Source organism: Mercenaria mercenaria, chromosome 8 (assembly GCF_021730395.1).
Source record: "Mercenaria mercenaria strain notata chromosome 8, MADL_Memer_1, whole genome shotgun sequence".
Lineage (NCBI taxonomy): Eukaryota > Metazoa > Mollusca > Bivalvia > Venerida > Veneridae > Mercenaria > Mercenaria mercenaria.
Window position 1 is genome coordinate 73,674,716 of NC_069368.1, and position 20,508 is coordinate 73,695,223.

Genomic DNA, 20,508 nt, shown 5'->3' on the forward strand with positions numbered 1-20,508 from the left:
GAATTATCCCTCCTTTTTACTTGGAATTTCAGGTTAAACTTTTGGTGCACTTCCACTCTATCTCAGTTATTACTTTATGGATTTGATTCAAATCTAAAATAGTTGTTCCACATCACACCCACATCATATAACACAAGGTCCATAACTCTGCACCAATTTTTCATGATTATACCTCCTTTTTACTTGAAATTTCAGGTTAAAGTTTTGGTGTACTTTCACTCTATCTCTGTTATTACTAAATGGATTTGATTCAAACTTAAAACAATTGTTCAACATCATCACTCATGTCATATGGTACAAGGTTCATAACTCTTGCACCTATTTTTCATGAGTTATGCCCCCCTTTTACTTGGAATTTAAGGCTAATTTTGATGCATTTTCACTATATCTCAGTTACTACTAAATGGATTTGATTCAAACTTAAAATATAGTTGTTCCACATCATCACTCACATCATATAACACAAGGGTCATAACTCTGGCACCAATTTTTCTTGAATTATGCCCCTATTTACTTAGAATTTAAGGTCAATTTTGATGCATTTTCACTATATCTCACATTTGATTCAAACATGAAGTAGTTGTTCGACATCATCACCTACATCATATGACACAAGGTGCATAACTCTAGCACCAATATTTTATGAATTATGCCCCCTTTTTGCTTAGAATTATACTTACATAGGGTTTTGATACACTTTACCTTTACCTCTCTTATACTTAATATTTTTGACACAGACTCAAGCTATTGTGCCATATCCTCATCCACCATTGGAGTCATTAAACACTCCAGTGACAGCTCCAGTTTCCTCAGATGTGCCCAGTTTCACTATCCAGCATCGAAATAGTTGAGCGTGCTGTCTCCTGTGACAGCTTTTGTTATACATGCAATACAGAGTTATTCCAATATTGTACGTGTAGTCTTGATATGTTTAAATGGCATAATTTATCAATTTTTGGATGAACAAAATATGGAGAATTTCAGACAAACAATTGTTAGCTCATCAAGACTATTCTTATCAAAATATATCAAAGGAGAAACAAATGTTTTTATGCAGATATAGAACAGTTTTTAGCTCACCTGAGCCAAAGGCTCATGGTGAGCTTTTGTGACCGCTCAATGTCCGTTGTGTGTCCGTCAACATTTTCTAAAAAAATCTTCTTGAAAACCACTGGGCAGAATTACACAAAACTTCACAGGAATGATCCTTGGGTGGTCCTCTTTCAAAATTGTTCAAAGAGTTTAAAAAATCTTCTTATCAAAAACCGCAAGGCCTAGAGGATTGATATTTGGCATGTGACATCATCTTATGGTCCTCCATCAAGATTGTTCAAATTGTGCCCCTGGGGCGAAAATAGGCCCCACTCCGGGGTCACAAGTTTTACATAGACTTACATAGTAAAAAAACTTTAAAAATCTTCTTGTCTAAAACCACAAGACCTAGGCCTTTGATATTTTGTATGTAGCACTGCCTTGTGGTCCTCTACCAAAATATTCAAATTATGCCCCTGGGGTGAAAAGAGGCCCTGCCCTGTGGGGTCTCAAGTTTTACATAGACTTATATAGGAAAAAAAACTTTAAAAATCTTCTTGCCTGAAGTTGCAAGGCCTTGGCTTTTGATATTAAGTATGTTGCCTTTCCTAGTGTTTCTCTGCAAAAATTGTTTAAATTATGTCCCTATGGTGAAAAGAGGCCCAGCACTGGGGGTACCAAGTTTAAAAGAGTCATAATTATAGGAAAAAAAATAAAGATCTTCTTGTCTGAAAGTTCAAGGCCTTGGCCTTTGATATTTGGTATATAGCATTGCCTGATGGATCTCAAACAAGTTTGTTCAAATTATACCACTTGGGTGAAAAAGGCCTCACCCTGGGGGTCACTTGTTATAATTATGAGTTATATAGGAAAAAATACTTTAAAAATTATCAGATCATATTTCCTAGACTGTTTAATTATAATTACCTGATAATCCCAAGTGATTAGGGATCACTTGAATGTGACCTTGACCTACTGACCTACTTTCTTGTTGTTTTTTTAAGATACAGCCTTGAAATTTGGATGACATGTACAGTTTTGCACACTGATCTTAAAACTGACTTTCAGTTACATGACTGTGACCTACTGACCTACATTCTTAATATTTTAGCATCAGTTTGCCATTTGAAACATGTGGCTCATATTACTCATGTTACTCAGGTGAGCGATCCAGGGTCATCATGACCCTCTTGTTATATATTTTACAAATTTATTCATCTTCAGCATTTATTACTTTGCTGTAATAACATAATACTCTAGATCGGGCCTGTATAGAGTTACTAGTTTAAGGCCATTTTGGCCTCAAACTTTAATGTTCGAAAACCAAAACTTCACTTGTTCTTTTTGTAAAAACAACTAAACAGTGCCTAAGCTAAAGTTCTAATTCTGTGTGATACATTCTGTCTACTACAAATGATGCAGGGTTGGGCCTGAGTGGATCCTGTGATTCTGACAATGAAAATGAGGAGGATTCTGCCAATGCTGGGACTCCAGGGACACCAGATAGCTCTCCTAGCCCTGTGGAGGAGCCAGCTTGTTCGAGAGAAGTTCTCACAGAGGAGTGCCAAAAAGATTGCTCCTCTACAGAGAAAGTAGCAGTAGATCAAAGTTCAGAGCTGACACTGACACAAGCTGAGATAGAAAGCACTATGAGGAAGGTATGTTTGACATTTCTGGAACATCCGTCTGTACAGACATTAACATTCAAGAAAGATAATTCTGTGTACCATACACCATCATCTTTTACAGGGATTGCCTTTTTACGTTAAGTTTAGTACTCAAGTTATTACAAAGGAATATTAAGTTCATTTGCTTCCAAGTTCTACAAGTCATTACTTGATAAGGATATAGAGTCACAGTAATTTACAACAATTTATTGCTTCAGTTCATACAATAGTATGAGACTTTGCATGGATTAATGGTTATGAGCTCACGCCATTTACCAATTGTTCTACATTATCCGGGCACTAAATTACAAAGATATTAGAACCACCACTTCTGCAGGGCACCTAAGTTAAGGTTCTCATGATACCCTGGACTAAGTTCTCAGGTTACTCCTGGGCACCTAAATTCAAAGGATACTCCTAGGCACCTAAGTTCACAGGTTACTCCTGGGCACCTAAGTTCAAAGGATACTTGTAGGCACCTAAGTTCAGAGGTAACTCCTGGGCACCTAAGTTCACAGGTAACTCCTGGGCACCTAAGTTCAAAGGATACTCCTAGGCACCTAAGTTCACAGGTTACTCCTGGGCACCTAAATTCAAAGGATACTCCTAGGCACCTAAGTTCACAGGTTACTCCTGGGCACCTAAATTCAAAAGGATACTCCTAGGCACCTAAGTTCACAGGTTACTCCTGGGCACCTAAATTCAAAGGATACTCCTAGGCACCTAAGTTCACAGGTTACTCCTGGGCACCTAAGTTCAAAGGTTACTCCTAGGCACCTAAGATTCACAAAGGTACTCCTGGCACCTAATTCACAGGTTACTCCTAGGCACCTATTTCAAGGTACTCCTGGGGCACCTAAGTTCACAGGTTACTCCTGGGCACCTAAATTCAAAGGATACTCCTAGGCACCTAAGTTCACAGGTTACTCCTAGGCACCTAAGTTCAAAGGATACTCCTAGGCACCTAAGTTCACAGGTTACTCCTGGGCACCTAAATTCAAAGGATACTCCAAGGCACCTAAGTTCACAGGTTACTCCTAGGCACCTATTTCACAGGTTACTCCTAGGCACCTAAGTTCACAGGTTACTCCTAGGCACCTATTTCACAGGTTACTCCTGGGCACCTAAGTTCACAGGTTACTCCTGAATTTTCATATACAATTTTACAACATTTTCAGAGCTATATTAAGGTTTAGGAGTATATCATCAAAACACAGAAATATTTGATAAACAAACAACATCTTTCCCAATATTTTACCTGACCATTACATGTTCTGCCGTACTTAAAATATTCTGAAAAAGTTGTCCCCCTTTAAAAATGAATGCCATTTATAAAGAAATAAAAACAAACAATTGCTGAAAACTGTTCCACCTTGTTCAACACTTGTACGCTATTGCAAATGCATCAAAACAAGCATATGTAACAGTTCTTTGAAAATGGTGAGTTTTTTAAGGCGTTTAACTGCCCGGAAGTGTGGTCCGTTTAGGCAGTCCTTTTCCGGAATTCAATATTTATATCAGTATACTGACACTTGTTTCGTAAAGTAATATACATGTTTTACATGCTGTTCAATGTTCATGTTAAACAACTCTTTCTTTCTATGAATTGGTGTTGTTTTTTCTCAAAACGTAAGGCTAAGCATTAAGTATGTTATTTATTTTTTTGAAAATTCAAAAGTCTGGGTATTTTTCTCCAAAAAGTAGAATATTGGCAATTGTTCATCTTTTTCAGTATGAAGACACCTTTGATGATTACCTGGAAATGTTTATACAGTATGGCTATGTGATCTTGTTTTCGTCTGCTTTTCCATTGGCTGCCTTATTTGCTTTTCTGAACAACTTGATAGAGATTCGAAGTGATGCTTTTAAGCTGTGTGTCTACCATCAGCGGCCCTTTGGAATGAGAGTACAGAATATTGGTATCTGGCAGGTCAGTATTTTTTAACTTATCTTAACGATATATCGAAGAAATAGTTATAAAAGTACGTTTATTCTACTCACCTGGTATCAGTCAGCTGTAGGGTCGCCTGCGTAAAATGGTTTAAGTTTTTTGCTATACAAGGTAAAATTACAGTAATCATGAAAGGCAATAGCTTTGAAACTACATTCTCTTCTAGGTAGTACCACCCCCAAGTCCTATAACCTGCTGTCATTTGACCCAAATTAAGCCCCACTATTGGACTTGAAAAATCTCTTAGAAGTTTGACATGCAGACACTCCAAAACTATCAGTTAGTATAGGAAACTTCCACAGTGCTTCGAAAGGTTGAATAAAACTTAGTTATTAGCATGCAAGGTCCAAATCACTATGACTTTGGGCCATACTGACCTCAAAATTTTAGGGTCTTCTCCAAATCAGTTAAGGTTTTGCGTGGAGTTCATCAGTATTTTACTACAAGGTTAGTGTGAACTTACTTTCTCTACACAAATACCAAAGTGTCACTATGGATCAAGGCAATACTCATGACATTGTTTCTGTAGCAAATGTATCCCTCATTTTGCTTAGAAAATTTCTGGATTAAAGTTGTCACTGGCAATTAGGTATCTCAAACAACACAGATCCTTGATTTGATGACTTGCCAGGTGTTCTTCAGTAGGTAAAAACCTATTGATATCAGGTCACTGACACTGACCTTGACCTATGACCCAAATCATAGCCACTTTTGACCTAGCAATCATTTATGAAGTTTTGATGCAAGTACCAAAGCTTTACTAAAAGCATTAATTTAGCCACATATCATGTTATTAAAATTTTCATCTTTCTGATCATTACTCCGTCACTGGTCAATTCCATAACTCTAGGCATGGGATTTTGGACAAATTTAATATTATTGCCCCTGTTGTGTCCTGAAAATGCTGGTTAAAGTTTATATCATGCTTAGTTTATATTCTCAAAACTACTGAGAATATTGAATTGAAACTTCTACATGTGCCTTCGGGTTTATAAAACTAGTTGATGCAGCAAGTCCCATAACTGATATGCATTTTGGTCAAATTATTCCCACTTTTGAACTTAAAACTCTTTTGATATTTAACTTTTTTGGGTAATATTTTCCTGCTTCTGGGTCAATATTTCGAATAGTCGAGCTTGGCTGTCTTACGGACAGCTCTTGTTCTAAAACATTGTCTTAATAAAACAGATGAATATGAACAGAAAATAACAAGTTATGGAAGGAAAAGATTACTTTTGTTTTTATTACCTACAGTCTACATACAAATGCTTGTAAATACAGTCAAACCTGTAAGTAGTGATCACCCTTTGGGAATAAAAAGGGTGGTCTTTGCAGACAGGTTGTCTTTCAACAAAGGTTAACATTTTATTGGTAAACATGAAGGAACAAGACCTGTTTGTATAACACACATTCCTCCCAGGAAAGTCCCCCCCAAGATCACTATAACCTTTGTCCTTTGACCAATTGACCCTAAAAACAAAAGGGGTTGTCTACTGACCACAGGCAATCATCCTTAGAAGTTTGACACCTGTAGGCCAAAACATTCTTCAATTAGTAATAGGAAACCCATGGTCCACAGACAGACAGAAAGGCTTTGACATAAACACTTATGTTATTCAGCAAAAGGTTGAAACAAAGGTCACGGTCACTATGACCTTGCCTACTGACCTCAAAATTGTTAAGGGTCTTCTCCCAACCAAGTTGAAGGTTCATGTGCAGGAGCTTTCTTCAGTATTCGTTCAGTCTCAAGGTCAGTGTGACTTTGACCTTTGCCCTACTGACCCCAAAAACAAAAGGTGTCATCTATTGATCACAGGCAATCATCCTATGAAATTTGATTTCTGTAGGCCAAAACGTTCTTCAGTTTTCTCAAGGTAACTATGTCTTTGACCTTTGAACTACTGGCCCTTGGAACGAACAATAGGGATCCTCTACTGACAACAGGCAGTCATCCTTTGAAGTTTGATGCCTGTAGGCCAAGGTGTTCTTCAGTAAGCACACTGAAACTGTATTCAGTCTCATGGTCACTGCGACCTTGACCTTTGACCTACTGACCCCCAAAACAATAGCGGTCATCTACTGACCACAGGCAATCATTCTATGAAGTTTGATGACTGTAGGCCAAAGCGTTCTTCACTATAAACCATTTTTAGCCCACCATCATCAGATGGTGGGCTATTAAAATCACTCTGCATCTGTGGTCCGTCCGTCCATCATTCCGTCCGTCCGTCCGTTAACAATTTCTCGTTATCGCATCTCCTCAGAAACTACTGGGGGGATTTTGACCAAACTTTGTCAGAATGATGTATTGATACCCTAGTTGTGTCCCCCTGAAAATCAGACTGGTTCAACAATTTATGAGTGAGTTATGGCCCTTTGTTTATTTCTATAATTTACTTAGATTTATATAGGGAAAAACGTTGAAAATCTTCTTGTCCAAAACCACAGAGCCTAGGGCTTTGATATTTGGTATGAAGCATCATCTAGTGGTCCTCTACCAAGATGACTCAAATTATTTCCCTGGGGTCAAATATGGCCCCGCCCCGGGGGTCACAAGGTTTATATAGACTTATATAGGGAAAAACTTTGAAAAACCTCTTGTCCAATACCACAGGGCCTAGGGCTTTGATATTTTGTTTGTGACATCATCTAGTGGTCTTCAACTAAGATTGTTCAAATTATCCCACTAGGGTCAAATATGGCCCCGCCCTGGGAGTCATATGGTTTACATAGACTTATATAGGGAAAAACTTTGAAAATCTTTTTGTCCAAACCACAAACCACAAAGCCTAGGGCTTTGATATTTGTAATGTAGCATCATCTAGTTGTTCTCTATCAAATTTGTTCAAATTATCCCCCTAGGGTCAAATATGGCCCCGCCCTGGGGGTCACATGGTTCATATAGACTTATATAGGGAAAAGCTTTTAAAATCTTCTTGTCAATAACTACAACATTCAAATTTGGACCACATGTATATTTTTGAGTGGCAAGATGAACCTTGACATGAGTTGACCTTGATTTGACCTAGTGACCTACTTTCACATTTCTGTAGCTACAGGCTTCAAATTTGGACCACATGCATAGTTTCGTGTTCCGAAATGAAATTTGACCTTGATTTTGACCTAGTGACCTACTTTCACATTTCTCAAGCTACAGCCTTCAAATTTGGACCACATGCATAGTTTTGTATACCGAAACAAACTTTGACCTTTACATTGACCTAGTGACCTACTTTCACATTTTTGAAGGTACAGACTTTAAACTTGGACCACGTGCATAGTTCTGTGTTCCGAAATCAAATTTGACCTTGATTTTGACCTAGTGACCTACTTTTACATTTCTCAAGCTACAGCCTTTAAATTTGGACCACTTGCATAGTTTTGTGTATCGAAATGAACTTTGACCTTAAGATTGACCTAGTGACATACTTTCACATTTCTGTAGCAACAGGCTTCAGATTTAGACCACATGCATAGGATTGTGTACCGTAACAAACTTTGACCTTGACATTGACCTAGTGACCTACTTTCACATTTTTGAAGGTACAGGCTTCAAATTTGCACCACATGCATAGATTTGTGTTCTGAAGTGAAATTTGACCTTGATTTTGACCTAGTGACCTACTTCCACATTTCTCAAGCTACAGCCTTCAAATTTGGACCACTTGCATAGTTTTGTGTACCGAAATAAACTTTGACCTTAAGATTGACCTAGTGACCTACTTTCAGATTTCTCAAACTACAGCCTTCAAACTTGATGCACATGCATAGTTTTGTGTACAAAGAACTTTGTCCTTGAAATTGATCTAGTGACCTACTTTCACATTTCTCAAGCTACAGCTTTCGAATTTGGACCACATGCACAGTGTTGTGTACGGAAATGAAAATTTGACCTTGAGCTAGTCAAAGTCTTGAAATTTGGAACACTCAAAAATGGCACATTGGTGGGCACCAAGATCACTCTGTGATCTCTTGTTGATATCAAGGTCACTGTGACATTAACCTTTAACCTCAAAGACAACTGGTTCATTTAATGATCACAGGCAATCATCCTGTAATGTATGATGACTGTAGGTCAAAGCATTAATTCATTTTCAGTCTCAAGGTCACTGTGACCATGACGTTTGACCTACTAACCCCTAAAGTTATAGGGATGCTCTGATTATCGCAGGTAATCATCCTAAGCATTCTTCAGTTATCAGTCAGAAATGAAATGACAGACGGATGGTCTGTCTACTATATTCCTCCCTGTTATGTCCTTTTTGAGGTGGTTTTATGGTAAGGGTCTTTATTAGTAGGTGGTTGTAAGCATATTTGTGATTTTGAAAAATTCAGCTTAAGGTCCATTTTGACGTGACAATTCACTATTGCTTATAGATTATCAACTTATCAGCTTATCTACTTAAAGAATTGATCGTTAAGATTTCTTTGTAAATCGTCAGTGACAGCTGATTGTAAAGGCAACAGCTGTTTGGTCTCAACATTGTAATTTTAACAATCTTATCATTTATCTTACATGAATGTTTAGAAAATGAAAGAAACTCAATTATTCAAGGCTGAACAACTTAGATACAAGAGAGATAAAGTATAGAAAGAGAGAAATAGAATGCTAGAAATATGGGCCTTGGTTTATAAAACTTAATTTGGAGACCAGTCTCAAATCTTCAGCTTATAACTGGTTGACATTCAATCTAAAGTTGACCAATGGCTAGGTTACATTCGTAGACTTGTCCTAAAACTCAGTTTATAATCTTGGAAAATGGTGTTTTGCCTAATTTAGGAGAAAAGCAGATAAATATGTATTTATAAGTTATTTATTTGTTTTGAGCCCGCTGGCATAGCTCAATAGGGAGAGCATAGATCTGTGGATTACAGGGTCATGAGTTCGATCCATGGTAGAGGCACACATTCTCTGTGACGATTTGAGGAAAGACATTTTGTCTGAAATCATTTGTCCTCTACCTCTAATTCATGTTGGGAAGTTGGTAGTTACTTGCAATGAACAGGTTTGTACTGGTACAGAATCCAGGAACACTGGTTAGGTTAACTGTCGGCGGTTACATAATTGAATGGCTCTAAACAAAAACAAACTATCATGTTAAGTTACATACAAGTGTATGAGATGGTCAGAATGTTACAAGTTATGCTTGATAAAACTGAATTTTAACTGTCTCAAATGCCTAATTTCTTAAGAATTCAATAAAAGTGATGAAAATTAAATCAAAATGGTGTACAAAATACCAACTTCACAGTAAGGTGCACACCTTCAGAATTTTTGTCATCCCCCGACGAAAGTCGGAGGGATATAGTTTTGGCGTTGTCCGTCCGTCCTTCTGTCCGTCTTTCCATCCGTCCGTCCTTCCATCCGTCCGTCCAGAGCCATATCTAGGAAATGGTTGGGAATATTTATATAAAACTTCATATACATGTTCACCACTATGAGTTTTTGCGGCCCGCCAAGTTTCTGTCAGATTGCCCTAGTAACACCAGAGTTATGGGCCCTTAGAAGTTTCTAGTGTTAACTATAAATTATAGGGTACTATAAATATGGCAATTTCTGCATCATAACTTTTGATATATTTGACCTAGAACTATGAAACTTAAACAGATTTTAGATCACCATAATGTGGTTGTGTACACATAATTTCGTTCAGATTTGTTTTGTAAATTAAGAGTTATTGCCCTTTGATTGTATAAAATCCACATATTTGTACATAACAAAGTTACCATTTGGTAGAATTTCATTAAATTTCTTTCATTCTTTTCCATGAACATTTATTGTAAACATGTGAAGTTGTGTACCGACACCTGGTCACCCCCTTACCTTGTCACCCCCCCCCCCCCTCCCCCCCCCCCCCCCCCCCCCCCCAAAAAAAAAAAATAAATAAAAAAAAAATGATTCCTTATTTTAGATTTTTTTCAAACAAACATCATGTACATGTTCACCACTATCAGGTTATGGGGCCCATCAAGTTTCAGTCAGATTGCCCAAGTAACACCAGAGTTATGGCCCTTAGAAGTTTCTAGTGTTAACTATATAGTGTACTATAAATATGGCAATTTCTGCATCATAACTTTTGATATATTTGACCTAGAACTATGAAACTTAAACAGAATTTAGAGCACTATAATGTGGTTGTGCACACACAATTTCGTGTGGATTTCTTTTGTAACTTCAGAGTTATTGCCCTTTAATTGTCTAAAAATCCATATTTAATATTTGGTTATCATTACAAACTTACCATTTGCAGTAATTCTTTGAATTTCTTTCATTTCTTTTTTCCCCTGAAACATTTAGTATTAACATGGGGGAGATACCAATTCATCGAATTTGCTTGTTAAATACATCTTTTGAGAAGTAAAGCATAAAAAAAACAATTTGAACTATTTCTGTTTTAGATTCCCTTATGAGTGCCTGGATTCAAAGCTGTAGTTGTAAACAAAGTTTTGATTGGTTCATCATGTCAGATGATCTGTTTGACCTCTGACCTTAACATGACATGAAATGTTTATATTTTAGGATGCATTAAGAGTAATGGGTCTTTTAGCAGTGGTTGTCAACAGTGCTTTGATTGGTGTGTCAGGCCAGATGACACGAATGACCCCTGACCTTGACACTACATCAACAATTCTTGTTATTCTGGCCCTTGAGGTTTGTACAGAACATTTTCTTTGTAGATTTCTCAGCTGACTGTTAAATACAAATTAATATGGAAGGACTATTTAACTGTCTGACCTTTCAAGTTACATTTTAGATGAATAAAACTGACTTTTTATCTTTCTCCCATGAATATGAACCACCGTGATGCATGTCTAGATTTCAGTATTAATAGAACAGTGATAAAGTTGATAAGAAAAGTCAGTATTTCCATACATAGGTGGCAGGTTCTGACCCTTCTGAGCAACAGACCATAGCCTACTCTTGATTTGATAGATTGAAATTCTATTTTAGCATGCCATTCTGGTACTGAAAATGTTGTTCACGTATGCCATACCCAGTCAGCCACAGTGGATTACACAAGAGTTAGCGAGGTTGGAGTTTCAGAGAAGAGAGGCCTTAAAGGTAGAATATTATTTAACTAAAAACCTTGGAGTGTGATGTTGGCTTTCATTCTTAAGTTTTTAACATAAAATGAATGGGAATTTACTTGTTCGTTCGGATTAAATTTGATAGATTGACTCAACCACGAAATCCACAAAAATTAGTCCCCCACGAATATTAATGATTTCACAGTATGTCATAAAATAAATGTATATCTTTACATCATCTTGTTTGAATAAGTTTTATTTTTGTAATTTTCAGAGTCTAGAATCACATCTAACATCACCTTTGGATGTTCGAGTTGGTGAATCAACAAATAGAATTTTAAGCCCCAGTAGCAACTCAATGAGGGCATTCTCAACACCAGAAATTCCAGCACGACATCACTCATCAGATTTGACATTATTATCTGAGGAATCTGGTCTTCCCTTTCAAAATACACAATCTCTAACCCAAACTAAATCTCTGCTGTCATTATCTGAAAATCTCGAATCCTCACAGCGCTCACTTGCATTGAAGTCCGAACAATCTACCCTTATTTCTCAAACACCATCCACCAAAGATGTGCCTTCTGTATTCTTTGACTTGAATAATGACAAATCTCCTACTCAAGATATTAACTCATCTACAAATGTGCAATCTCTGGAATGTCGGACATTACAAGCCAAGAACCTTACTGCCAGGCCTATGGCTGATTGCCACGAGACTGGATCTCGAAAAGTTTTAAGAACTTGTATTCCTGTCATTGAAACAAAGGAAAACGTCACTATTATAAGGCCATGGGAAGGATATAGTCTCACAGAACAGGAAGCACGGATGCAAACAAGACAAAGGATTTTACAAAGTGCTAAAATCAGACAAGAAGAGGAGGCTAAATTGCTGCAAAGGAAATCAGCTGGAAATACATAAAATATTGTGCAAACTTGTAGTGTTATCTTGCCTCAGTAGGAGATTCCATCGTGGAACTAATGTTAGGTATCAGGTTAGCTTTATGTGTAATCATTTTCATCCATTGTTATTCAGTTTAGATATATTTTTAGGTTGACTATTCTAAGAACAAGGAGAGCTATTATACTCGCCTTGGCATCTTTGTTGCTGTCAGTGTTGGTGTTGCCGTTGCAGTTAAAGTTTTGTGGCAAGCATCTCAATTTCACCATTATCTTCCTAACTTCTGCCCATATTATCGTCATACTTCATATAAGGGTTATTTTTGGTAAGGAACACACATCTGATACTCAAGGATCAGGTGTCCTAAAAGGTCAAGGTCACTGGGGCCAAATATATTGCAATAGATCTGGTTAAAGTTTAATGGCATGCTTCTAAATTTCACTATTCTTAACTACAGACCCTATAATCATGAATCTCCGCATAAGGATTGATAGTAATAAGGGGAAGATATGTATTGGTTTTGATTTAATATCCTTCAAATATCTTTGGAAACATTTTGAATAGTTGAGTGCATTGTCCTTCTGACAGCTCTGTTATATCTGTAGTACAGCATCATCTCATTATCATCACTATTAATGACTTCAAGGATTTTAGGGCCTTTGTCTTAGATGCTAAGCTTCCAAGTGGGTAAGGTAGGATTTAGAAGTTTGTCATGTAGAGGATGTTGGGTTAGGTATAATGTAATGATGATGTATTCTGTTGTTTCCATTTAGAAAATGGATTTCTCAAGCATTGTCATAGTTTTATACTGGGGTTTGAATATAAAATGTATGGTCAATGTTGCCATAATAATATACAGGGGTTTAATGGCAAATTATCAGTTTGTAATATTGTAATTTTGTTATTATTAATTCATTTGGTTCAGTTTAAGACTAATCTGGGCATTTGTTGTTTTTCTTTACTTACAAAATTTTTTTATTTCAATCTGTCTTGGTTGTGCAACCAAGATAGAGAAAAGGGAGAAACTATCAGTTATTTTCAATCATGCAATAAATGTGGTCTTTTTTTCCAGTCTGTGAAAATTGACATGTAGTCCTCAAAATGCATAAAATTATTTAATTAAAATGCTGTTAGTTACATTAGACAATGGCTTGAAAAAATTCTTTCTTGGTTAGGCAAACAGGTTAGAAGAACTAAAATTTTAGACACATCCCAATGATTTCTTGTGTTACTAAAATGCTGTAGAAATAAATAAACACACAGTTTCACTCTAAAAAGTTTTGTACAAATTCATGACATGTCTAAAATCAGATTGACCACCTTTGCAAAATAAAAAATTTATCAATATTGCCTCAGTAATATTCTAGGGCTTCTAGGTAAAATATTCACTTTTTGAAGACTGTGACTCAATGCAGACCTGGAGCGCCTGTATAAATTACAGACTCTGGTATATACCAGATTCAAGCAATTTGAATGAAAATTATCTTAAATGTATATATTTTGTAACCATGGTGATACTAACCCTAACCTTTAGTCAGTATATTATACATATACACTAAATGCATGCAGACATGCAATAATTTGCGTATTTTTGCCATGCTTTCCAATTGATAATCACTTCCGGACATGGGGAGACGACCGCCCCAGCTCTGCAATGAGCAACATAGCTTTTTGAATAGCTTACCAGTAAATAGTCAATATGAATGCCTTAGATTCAAAAGAGTAAAGAAGGGCTGATAGTATATACAACTTTCTTGCATACCAGACGGGGATTTCTGGTATTTTTACTGGTGCTGAAAAAATCCATCTTACACCCCAGGGTGTAAGATGACTCTCGTGCTTTAAATGACGTATTACGAACTACATATATGTAGAAGATTTATGTAGTTATTTATATTTTATTTCGAAAAACGGAATAAAAATCCAATACCTTGGCAGTTCCTCTTTGTTCCTCATAGTATATTTCTCGATTCAAAACACGTTATTTTATCAAAAATTCATAACGTTACGCTGGAACTGATAAAACAAAACCGAAACTAAACATTGTTATTTGTCTTTGAAACGTCATGACGTCTTTCCTGTTTACGGAAGTTGATTTCCCGCGCTTTGTTTTAATACGCTGCTATAAGAAATAATTCTTAAACAAAAGCCGTTCGACTGATTTTATTTTTATTATTATATCTTGATATCGGTATGCAAGAAAAAGATTCTGTCACTGTTTATGGTGCAGATGGGAATATCCGGCTCTCGGGTAACTGTTTAGGCGGTAACTCGGTAGGAACCTCGTTACCGCCTAAACAGTTACCCTCGAGGCCGGAAATTCCCATCTGCACCTATAACCAGTGAAAGAATCTTATAATCTACCTTTTAAAAGGTCAATGGTTAGAATTATTCAGCTAAGGCTAAGGCTAAAAAAATAATCCATTCACCACTTTAATGGTAGATAGTTGTTTTCTTATATTGAACATATTGAACAGCAGTAAAAAGATTTACACACTTCGGAAGAATGTTCTTTCTTGTTTTTAACAGTTCTGCTCTTTTTTTGACCATTTCAGTTTTTTGTTTGTTTTTTTTTTGTTTGTTTTTTTTTTTGGAACAGGTGAAACATTGGTGAAATTACTGTAAATATGAGTTTGATTGTATTTATTTGAATTTAAAGAATATATTAAAACATTTTTTTTTGTAAATCCTTAGATGTTTTATATATGCTCAGTCTGCATTTCTTCAATTTCTTTACACAATTGCAAGGACAACAGAGGATGGGACTATTCAATCATTTTCCAGATTTAGCTGGATATGTGGTTAATATTCTTATTTCAGGGGTCAATATTCATTTCAGAAGAAATAAGTCAATATCTCATTTTGTTTGACCTCTTATATCCAGTTTTAAACCAGTTTACAGCATGCATAATGATATGATATGTAATAACTTTGATTATTGACTGGCAACCCGTTCAATAACTGGGTTAATTTTTACATGACATTAGAAATAGATTTCAGATTTTTCTCTCAAGTTTGGATTTTAGACCAACATACCTATGTAGAACTATATTCTGGTCAGTAGCACAAACTATGGACAGGCAGTTTATATAAGGGGTTGTGTAATAATCATGAATATTGCAACAGAAATTTACTTGTGATGTAATGGTGAAATACTTTATCAATACAGTTATGTAATATTCTGTGGTTTTCAGGTAAACAACTATATCAACAGTATCAAAGTACACGCATTTGGTTTAAGAGTTAGAATTTTTATCAATGTATAACTTTCTAGGTCTTCTAGTAGCAACTTCTAAAAATTGTTCCTGATATCACACAATAAATACCTATTTGATACACAATTTATTGTTTCGTCCACGGCTTCTAAGGTGTTCTTCTCTTTGCAGTTGAAACAGTTTCATCAGAATTGAAAACTGGACAAAAACATTTTATGTTGTGGTTAAACTTACCATTTTCTTCCTCATCTTTAAAGGATGATAGTCTGTGGTCTGGAGATGAGGGTCACAGTGATATTGACCATTCAGATAGTCTCTGATCCGTATCTGTAGAAGACCTGTTATAATTACTGTCCTCATTGTTTCAGTTGTGTTTTTTGGTTGATTAACTGCAATCTTCTTACATAATGAACTATGTTTTAAAAAAATAAAAAACAAATTTGTCTGAAAAAGCCATATTATGTCACAAGTTTTGTTCCATTTTTACTGCCACTAACAAATTTGAAGGTCATTACATGGTGAGACCTCAGTTCTCAGGATTACAATATAAATATACAATATTTGCTGCCAGGGAAAAAAAGGTTGATGTTATTCATAAGTTATTCATCCGCTATATCTGTTTGAAATTTTGAACTATTTCAGGCTATATAAGTAAAATTCATTTTAAAAGTCATGTTCTGGCTCCCACCCACCTCTTATAAAAAAAAAACTGAAGAAAAATTCTATGATACTAAGAGTGCTTTAGGTTGTATTCAATTTTTGCAAAATTTTCTCAGGAGTTATCTGTTTAAATCAGATTTTGATAACATTTGGTCAGAAATTGGCTTTTTGAGTTACAGTTTCACAAAATTTCATAAGAAATTGTTGTTTTAAATCAGATTTTCACAGAATTTTTTTCGGGATTGTCTGATTTTAGCAGATTGTGAGTGATTTTTTTAAGGTTAGCGATTAAGGACCATGAAGGCACTCGTGTTCTGGTATTGTTCAAATGCAGATTATTAATACCTCTGGTTATATTTGTTTACCAAAGATTGATCGTTAAACTGTTTGCCATAATCATATTTTCAACTTTATTTGCTGTTTTGCAAGATTTTAAAATATGCGTCACGTGTATGTGGTTTGTTTTTATGCCCCCAAAGGGAGGCATATAGTTTTTGAACCGTCTGTCGGTCTGTCAGTCTGTCAGTCTGTCCGCAGTTTTCGTGTCCAGTCCATATCTTTGTCATCGATGGATGGATTTTCAAATAACTTGGCATGAATGTGTACCACAGTAAGACGACGTGTCAAACGCAAGACCCAGGTCCGTAGCTCAAAGGTCAAGGTCACACTTAGACGTTAAAGGTCATTTTTCATGATAGGGCATTCGTGTCCGGTCCATATCTTTGTCATCCATGGATGGATTTTCAAATAACTTGGCATGAATGTGTACCACAGTAAGACGACATGTCGCGCGCAAGAACCAAGTCCGTAGCTCAAAAGTCAAGGTCACACTTAGACGTTAAAGGTCATTTTTCATGATAGTGCATTCGTGTCCGGTCCATATCTTTGTCATCCATGGATGGATTTTCAAATAACTTGGCATGAATGTGTACCACAGTAAGACGACGTGTCATGCGCAAGACCCAGGTCCGTAGCTCAAAGGTCAAGGTCACAGTTAGATGTTAAAGGTCATATTTCATGATAGTGCATTGATGGGCGTGTCCGGTCCATATCTTTGTCATTCATGCATTGATTTTAAAATAATTGGGCATGAATGTGTACCACAGTAAGACGACGTGTCGCGCGCAAGACCCAGGTCCGTAGGTCAAAGGTCCTAATCTCTAACATCGGCCATAACTATTCATTCAAAGTGCCATCGGGGGCATGGGTCATCCTATGGAGACAGCTCTTGTTTCAGTTATTTTTGAAATCCTAAGTTCTTGTTTATATCAGTTTTCTTAATTGCTTTATTTGTTTTAACTTTACATGTGTTTTGAAACGTTAACTCTGTACTGCCATGTGTTTACATATAATTATGTTGGATTTATTCTCACATTCCTTTTTATCAATGTGTTAAGACTTTCTGGAATTTTTCCATGTGCAATTAAAGTATCTGCTGAAATCTTTGTTATTGTTGTTTTTTTCATTGTTGATATTTTACAACTTACGAAAGTCAAGTACACAAGTTCATTTGAGTGATTGTGGCTACAATGAACTCCCTTTCATCTCTATCAGAATCAGTCATATGTATCTCTGAGAATCCTTCAAGTGTGGGTTTATCTGTCTGAATCCCCATGGTTTATCTGTCAAAACCTGTATTGGAATTCTTTGGGTTTATCTATGAGTTTACTCCAGGATTATTGGTCAGAATTCTTCAGGCTTACATGTCAACATCCTTAAGTTTGTCATTCTAGCAGAACTGTCATGGTTTATCTATTTGCATCCTTGATATTTAACCCGAAGTAAACTCGTAGATAAATATAATCTTTGTTTTTAGTTCACCTGAGCACAAAGTGCTCAAGGTGAGCTATTGTGACTGATGGTCATTGTCCAGTGTCATGCAATGTGCGTCGTCTGTCAACATTTGCATTGTCAGCACTCTAGAGGCCACAGTTGTGATCCAATCTTTATGAAACTTGGTCAGAATGTTTTTCTTAACGATCTCTAGGTCAGGTTTGAATCTGGGTCATGTGGGGTCAAAAATTAGGTCAGTAGACCAGGTCAAAGGAAAATCTTGTTAACAGAGTCCACAGGTTAAGTTTGAAGCTCGTGGGAATTGGTCAGAATGTTTGTCCTGATGACCTCTAGGTCTAGATTGAACCTGGGTCATGAGGGGTCAGAAGCTAAGTCACCCACTCAAATCAAAGGAAAAGCTAGTCAACACTTTAGAGACCACATTTATGAACTGTCTTCATGAAACTTGGTCAGAATGTTTGTCTTGATGATCTCTAGGTCAAGTTCGAAACTGGGTTATGTGGGGTCAAAAACTAGGTCACCTGGTCAAATCAAAGGAAAAGCTTGTTAACAATTTAGAGGCCACATTTAAGATCATATCTTCATGAAACTTGATCAGAATATTTATCTTGATGTTCTTTAGGCCAAGTTCAAATCTGGGTCATATGGGGTCAAAAATACGTCACTAGGCCAGATCAAAGGAAAATCTTGTTAACAACTTATAGGCCACATTTAAAGTTGAAACTCATGAGAAATGGTCAGAGTATTTGTCTTAATGAGATCTAGGTCAAGTTCGAATATGGATCGTCTGGGGTCAAAAACTAGGTCACCCGGTCAAATCAAAGAAAACCTGTGTGTGCAATAGGGGCTGCATTTTTGACTGGAAAATTGTGAAATTTGATCAGAATGATCTTGATGAAATATAGGTCAAGATAGAATATTGGTTCATCTGTTGGTATCCTTCAGGTTTATCTGGCAGCATCCTTCCAGTGTATCTTTCAGAATCTCTTTAATTGTCAAAATCTTTGTAGTTTGTCTGTTAGCGTCTTTCAAGGTATACCTGTCAGAATCAGTAAGGTTTATCAGTTAGCAACCTTCAAGGTTTATATTCTGCATCATTAAGGTTTGACATTTATCTACTGCCATCCTCCAGGGTTTTTTTCCGGCAGAATCCGTTCATGTTTATCTGTCAATATCTTTGAGATTTATCTGTCAGAATCAATTCAGGTTTATCTGTTAACATTCGTAAGGTGACTATGCCAGAATTCTTTAAATTTATCTGTTGACGTGTTTATGTTTATATGTAAGTATAATTCGGGTTTAGCTGTCAGAATCCTTAAGGTTTATCTGAGAGAATCTTTATGGTTTACCGGTCTGCATCTTTATTTTATCTGTAAGATTCTTCATGCTTATCTGTCAGCATAGTAAAGGTATCTGTCAATATCCTACATGTTCATCTGTCAACTTCCGTAAGGTTTATCTGTCAGAATCTTTCTGGTTTATCTGTAAGAATTCTTGAGGTCTGTCGGTTTCCATACTGCAGTAAATTTATATGTCGGGGTCTTCTGATTCATCTGTTAGCATCCGTTTTTGGTTTATCATTCATAATCTTTGATTCTATAGCTCACAATTGCTTTAAAGAACTTCTGAACAAACAAGCCTGTTTCAACCAAACTTAAGTTTTACCCAATCTTTAAATGCAGTTACACTTATCAAAGGGAGATAACTCAGAAAGTAAGCAGAGTTATGGTTCGCATACACAACTTCCTCTTAATTAATGTCCTCTGTCAAGTTTAAAAGATTTTTTTATAGTTGTAAAGTTCTGCTCCGAACAAGAGTGTTTTCATTTTTCCGTGCTATTTCCAATCAACTTTGACTCTCTTTAGTACATTCTGGTGTATTTAAAAGAAAACATGCAGGGTTTTATCACAAGACATGTTTTCATCATCTTTAAAGGACACTTAATACTGTTTCTTTTCTGAACTCATTCACTGCTATGACATAAAAATATAACAAACAAAGAGAACGACGATATAAAATATCTAAAAATAAATCGAGAACATCATGCAAAAAAAGTCTGAAATTAAATTTTAGCGATTTTGGTTGAATCATTAGATAAGCTCACATAAGGTACTTTGTCCTGTGTGAAGATTCCCTTAGTACAGATGTCTGAATTATAGTAACTGGAATATTGTTGCATGGTTTAAGTTTATTGGTTCATTATTCTATAATCAAAAGAAAAAATATTGAATTTAAAGTTTTTCGGTAAAGGTGAGATCT

General features: G+C 36.2%; 1 protein-coding gene across 4 annotated transcripts in view; it reads left to right on the forward strand.

The window, feature by feature from the left end:
- The window catches only part of LOC123566079 (anoctamin-8-like), a 113,809-nt gene extending 95,909 nt beyond the window's left edge, over nucleotides 1-17,900 (forward strand). For 3 of the 4 annotated variants that reach the window (XM_045359914.2, XM_045359915.2, XM_045359916.2), the window contains 5 exons: nucleotides 2,455-2,690; nucleotides 4,432-4,629; nucleotides 11,171-11,302; nucleotides 11,603-11,713; nucleotides 11,954-17,900. In XM_045359914.2, the coding sequence (XP_045215849.2) occupies nucleotides 2,455-2,690; nucleotides 4,432-4,629; nucleotides 11,171-11,302; nucleotides 11,603-11,713; nucleotides 11,954-12,601 (1,325 nt within the window). In that variant the 3' untranslated portion in view covers nucleotides 12,602-17,900. The remainder of the gene's footprint in view (nucleotides 1-2,454; nucleotides 2,691-4,431; nucleotides 4,630-11,170; nucleotides 11,303-11,602; nucleotides 11,714-11,953) is intronic. The other variant, XR_008372169.1, reaches the window with a different exon arrangement.
- Nucleotides 17,901-20,508: the final 2,608 nt, after the last annotated feature.